Genomic DNA, 4,509 nt, shown 5'->3' on the forward strand with positions numbered 1-4,509 from the left:
TTGGCTGTGCCCCCTCCCAGCTTCTCGCTGGCAGGGCATGAGAAGCTGAAAAGTCCTTGACTAGTGTAAGCACTGCTCAGCAACAACTGAAACACCCGTGTGTTGTCAACATTATTCTTATCCTAAATCCAAAACACAGCACTGTACCAGCTACTAGGAAGAAAATTAACTCTATCCCAGCCAAAACCAGGACAGCAGCCGTGAACTGCGGCTAATGGTCCAGCCTTTCTTGGTCTACAGTTACAGAAAGCAAAAGTTCTGGGGCCACAAAGGCCCTGTCACATCAAGCCAGGTCTTACTCTGAGGCTGAAGGAGTGTCTGTGGTTTACAGGCTCCTGCATGGGCCAGGGTCTTGCTCCTCCTTCCTTTCCCTTATTGCTCCATTGAAAACAGGCTTGGTTCACGTGGTCTTCTCCGAGGGTTGCACCAGAGGGTTGTTGTTCAAGGTTACTGTCCTGTGGATGTTACTCCTGTCCTTGCGGCTATTCGATGCTGTGAAGTTCTAAAAACCCCTTTAACTGGTGTCAAGTGCCAGTGCCTGTCTTCTCTCTGTGTCTCAGTCCACAACAGGATGTCCCCTCTTTCTCTCCTTTTACAAAAAGCACCCAGAAAAATGGGGAAAGTGTCACGTGCAGCAAAGATCAGAAGAGCACAACATACAGCGATGCTGAAAGTGTCAGGTGGCAGTGATCTGATGCGTGGGCCCGTCTTGGAGAAGCTGCTAGTGAAACCCAGCTCGCCGTGCTGTGCATCCCCTCCTGGATGAGGGGGACTCAGGGCACGGGAGCTGGCGGGGGAGCTGTGGGTCTGCAGCTGCAGGCGGTGGCAGGGTGCCCGTGGTTATCTCTTATGCTGCTGGAAATCTGCACAAGCACCCAGCTCTGTGCTCCAGGCAAGGTTCAAAACTCCTGCCTGATGCTGCTGTGAGCCCAGGAAAGTCTTACTTGCTCTTAAGGCTTTGTAAATATCTGTCCTGCCTAATGAAAGCCTGTCTGGCTCCTGCATGAGCAGCTGCTCTCGCTGTGGGCCTGGGTCTGGTCATTGTGTCTCTGCCTGCTTCCAGCCCATCCTGGGGCCCAGGGCAGAGCAGCCTGGTTTGCTGGAGGGGAATAAATCCCATCTCGAGGGGTGGCATGGCCTTCCTCCCATCTGCCTCCTTGCTGAGTGAAGCTTTGCTTGCCAGGTGCTGCTCTGTGCCTCCCGGCACCCCTCCCGCTGCCGGACGGTTCCCAAACCTTCACACCTCCTGGTGCATTTGCTGTGATTTCCTTTGCACCGGCTCCTTGGGGCTGCCCCACCGTGATGGTTTGCTCCCGCAGAAGCTGCGGCGGGCTCCTGTGCCGGCGCTGCCGTGGGATGGAGTGCCGTGCCCTGATCTGAGCCTGGGGCCAGCCTGGGCCTCGTGGCTGGTGCTGGCCCCCTCACCTGCACCCTGCTCCTGCGGCACCGGCTGTGCCGGCTGCCTGGCCATCCCCAAACCCCGCTTGGCGTGTTGCTCACTGCAGTGGCCTTTGGGAAGAGCAAACAGCTTTCTGCAGGGAAGTGACTTTCTGCTGGTGTCGAGCAGAGCTCTGTGCCTATGCCTCCTGAGCACAGCTTGCTATCCCCTCATTAGCGTTAGTTTGATTTCCATCGATACACAAGTTGCTAACTCGAAAATTGCTCCTTCCTTGTTTCTGTTGTTTCCTGGCAGTCTCCGCCTTCTGCACTTACTGTAAGCTCTGCAGCTCCTTCCCTGCCTCCTGGAGCAGAGGCAGGCAATGAGCACCTCTGGCCGGAGGGTGCTGGAAGACATTGGCACCAGATTAAAGCCTTGTACCTGTTGCTGGTGACCTACATGCCCAAGACCCCTCTTTTCCCCCCGTGGCAAGAAGGTAGGAAAGCTTTGGGAAATGGTGCCTCTCTCTGGGAGAAAGCTTTGCCAAAGGCAGGCGCTTGGGAAGTGTGCTCTCATGCGGGGAAGCGCGGTGCTCACCAGGCTGAGGCTGGACAGATGGAAGCTCAATTCCTGAAGCCAAGCCCAAAGCTGTGTTCCCTGTGCTCGAGGAGCTCCTGCGCAGCTCAGCGTGGGTCTGAGGGGTTTGATGGTGTTAGGAGCTGCCTATGACATAACTTCTAACCCTGGTCTGACCCTGCGGTGTGAGGAGCAGCGTAAAGCGAGGCTTCCTACCAGTCTGGGTTTGTAAAAGCGGCTGGGTCTGGCCCGACCTGCTTGGGGCTGCGCCCAGCCCTGTGGGATGGTGCCTCCCTGAGCCCTCAGGGTTTGTGGGCTGTGAGATCCTCCGCAGGGGTGAGAGGATGAAGCTCAGCTCCGCAGCCGGGGCCTGCCTGCTGTGCTCCTGTAATCTCGTGCAAATGGCCACTGGCTGCCAGTGCCAGTGTGAGCAATGCTCTTCTGATCTCAGATGTTTCAGATTAATTTCATGACATGTGGTGAAAAGAGAATGAGTCAGAATCCGGGCTTTGTTCAGCTTTGCAGCTGGGGTGGCTGGAGTGAAACCTTTCTGCCGCCGTTCTTCTTGGGAAGCTCACCCAGGCAGGGCAGGGGCAGACCGCGCTGCGGTCGAAGCACTCACCTTCGGCTGGATTTTGAGTTGAGCTCTTGGGATGGAGCGGTGCTGCTGGGCCCTCGTTTTTTGGTGCTCTGGCTGCTTTACCGCTCACCCTGTAGGCAGGCGATGCTGCGTGGCCACATCCTGCGCTGCCCGGGGCTCCGGGGCCGAGTACCAGGGCGAAGATGTCGGCAGGTGTGAAAAGGGCTTTTCCCCTCACAGCCAGGCTGGTTCCTTCTCCGCCCTCCCCCAGGCATGCGTGAAGTTATTCCTGCACTAAGGATGCAGTTTCAATCTGCGGTTTCACCTTCCCTTGTCCCAGGCCCACCCATGGGTGATGGCAGCGGCGCCCGCCTTGCCAGCTGGAGCTGGCAGCCACACTTGCCTTCCAGAGCCCAGCCTGGAGGCACAAACCGGTGCCAGTCCCGGAGCTCCTTGAACTGGTCCCGCGGCTGCCGGCTCAGGGCAGGTTTTGCTGAAGAGGAACCAGCTCCTGGACATGGGAGCGGCTCCACAGGGACACCAGGCCTGGGCTCATCCCTCGGGGTGCGTTGGAGCTCTGCAGTGTCGCGGGCCCAGAGCTGCCCTGGCCCCATGCTGCCCTTGGAGCGACAGGCACTGCCTGGCCCTTGCCTGTGCCGGCCCTCCCTGAGCTGTGTGCCCTGGCCTCACCGTCTCCTGGCTGTCTCTGGTTCTGGCCCCGTCACCCTCCCCAAAGGGGAGCAGCGGTCGTGGCTGGGTCCTGCCGAACAGCTGGCAGGAGGGAGCCTGGAGGCTCCCGGGTGCCAGCTCTGAGCAGCATGCGTGCCCATCCCACCAGGTCTCCGGAGCTGGCCAGGATGGCACAGTGGAACCAGCTGCAGCAGCTCGACACGCGGTACCTGGAGCAGCTCCACCAGCTCTACAGCGACAGCTTTCCCATGGAGCTCCGGCAGTTCCTGGCCCCATGGATTGAGAGCCAGGACTGGTAAGGCCTTGCAAAACGCTCGCATTGGGGACTTTGCTCGGGACACCCACCCTGGGGTGGCAGCAGGTGCCAAGGCGGTCTGGAGGAGCTCTGCCGCTTTCCCTAGGCTCTTGACATGGCAGGACTAGTCCTCCCTGAGGCTTGTGTGGCACAAAGGGGAACGGCACTCTGTGCACACGGAGTCAGACCCTGGACCAGGAGAAGGGGGAGCTCCAAAGCAGAGGTGTCTCTGTACGGGGCTGACTTACATTGGCCTCCGTTGTAAATGAGGTTGACACAGAGCACTGATTCCTGGATCCCGTCCAGAGAGCACGTGGGACTGGTGAGGTGCTCATGTGTGCTGTCTGCCTGGCTTAAGGCCAGACTTTAAGCCCGAGCCCAAAACCTCTCTGTTGCCCTGCCCTTGCGGGCGCAGGCCAAGGGCTCAGTTTATTGGCGTGAAGCAAGTCAGGCCTGCTCTGGCCCTTGCTCTGGTGCAGGTTAGGAAGGTGGCTGAAGTGTTGAATTGCACAGGGGACAGCAGGCCTGAGCAGAGCTGCCTGCAGTGCTGCCTTTCGCACTGCCTTGCCCCTTCCCCGGTGCTGGGCACCAAGGACTCTGCCCTCCCTCGTGCAGGGCGTACGCTGCCAGCAAGGAGTCGCATGCCACGCTGGTGTTCCACAACCTGCTGGGGGAGATTGACCAGCAGTACAGCCGCTTCCTGCAGGAGTCCAATGTCTTGTACCAGCACAACCTGCGGCGCATCAAGCAGTTCCTGCAGGTGAGGTGAGCAGCGCTGGTTTGGTGGGGGGGCCGCGGGAGGAGCCTGTGGAAGTCAAACAGCTTCCTTGGCACAGCTCATGACCCGCAGCCCTAAAGGATGCAGAGATCCTGGGAGTTAAATTGTGCCTGCTAACCTTGGGGGTTTGAACCTTTTACAGAGCAGATACTTGGAGAAGCCGATGGAAATAGCCCGCATTGTGGCTCGCTGCCTGTGGGAAGAGTCGCGGC

General features: G+C 59.0%; 1 protein-coding gene across 2 annotated transcripts in view; it reads left to right on the forward strand.

Moving 5' to 3' along the window:
* The first annotated feature begins 3,370 nt into the window (after window positions 1-3,370).
* The window catches only part of STAT3 (signal transducer and activator of transcription 3 (acute-phase response factor)), a 10,090-nt gene continuing 8,951 nt past the window's right edge, over window positions 3,371-4,509 (forward strand). For both annotated transcript variants that reach the window (XM_009328272.1, XM_009328273.1), the window contains exons 1-3: window positions 3,371-3,519; window positions 4,135-4,279; window positions 4,440-4,509. In XM_009328272.1, the coding sequence (XP_009326547.1) occupies window positions 3,392-3,519; window positions 4,135-4,279; window positions 4,440-4,509 (343 nt within the window). In that variant the 5' untranslated portion in view covers window positions 3,371-3,391. The remainder of the gene's footprint in view (window positions 3,520-4,134; window positions 4,280-4,439) is intronic.

This window comes from Pygoscelis adeliae, unplaced genomic scaffold (assembly GCF_000699105.1).
Source record: "Pygoscelis adeliae isolate BGI_AS28 unplaced genomic scaffold, ASM69910v1 Scaffold977, whole genome shotgun sequence".
Classification (NCBI taxonomy): domain Eukaryota; kingdom Metazoa; phylum Chordata; class Aves; order Sphenisciformes; family Spheniscidae; genus Pygoscelis; species Pygoscelis adeliae.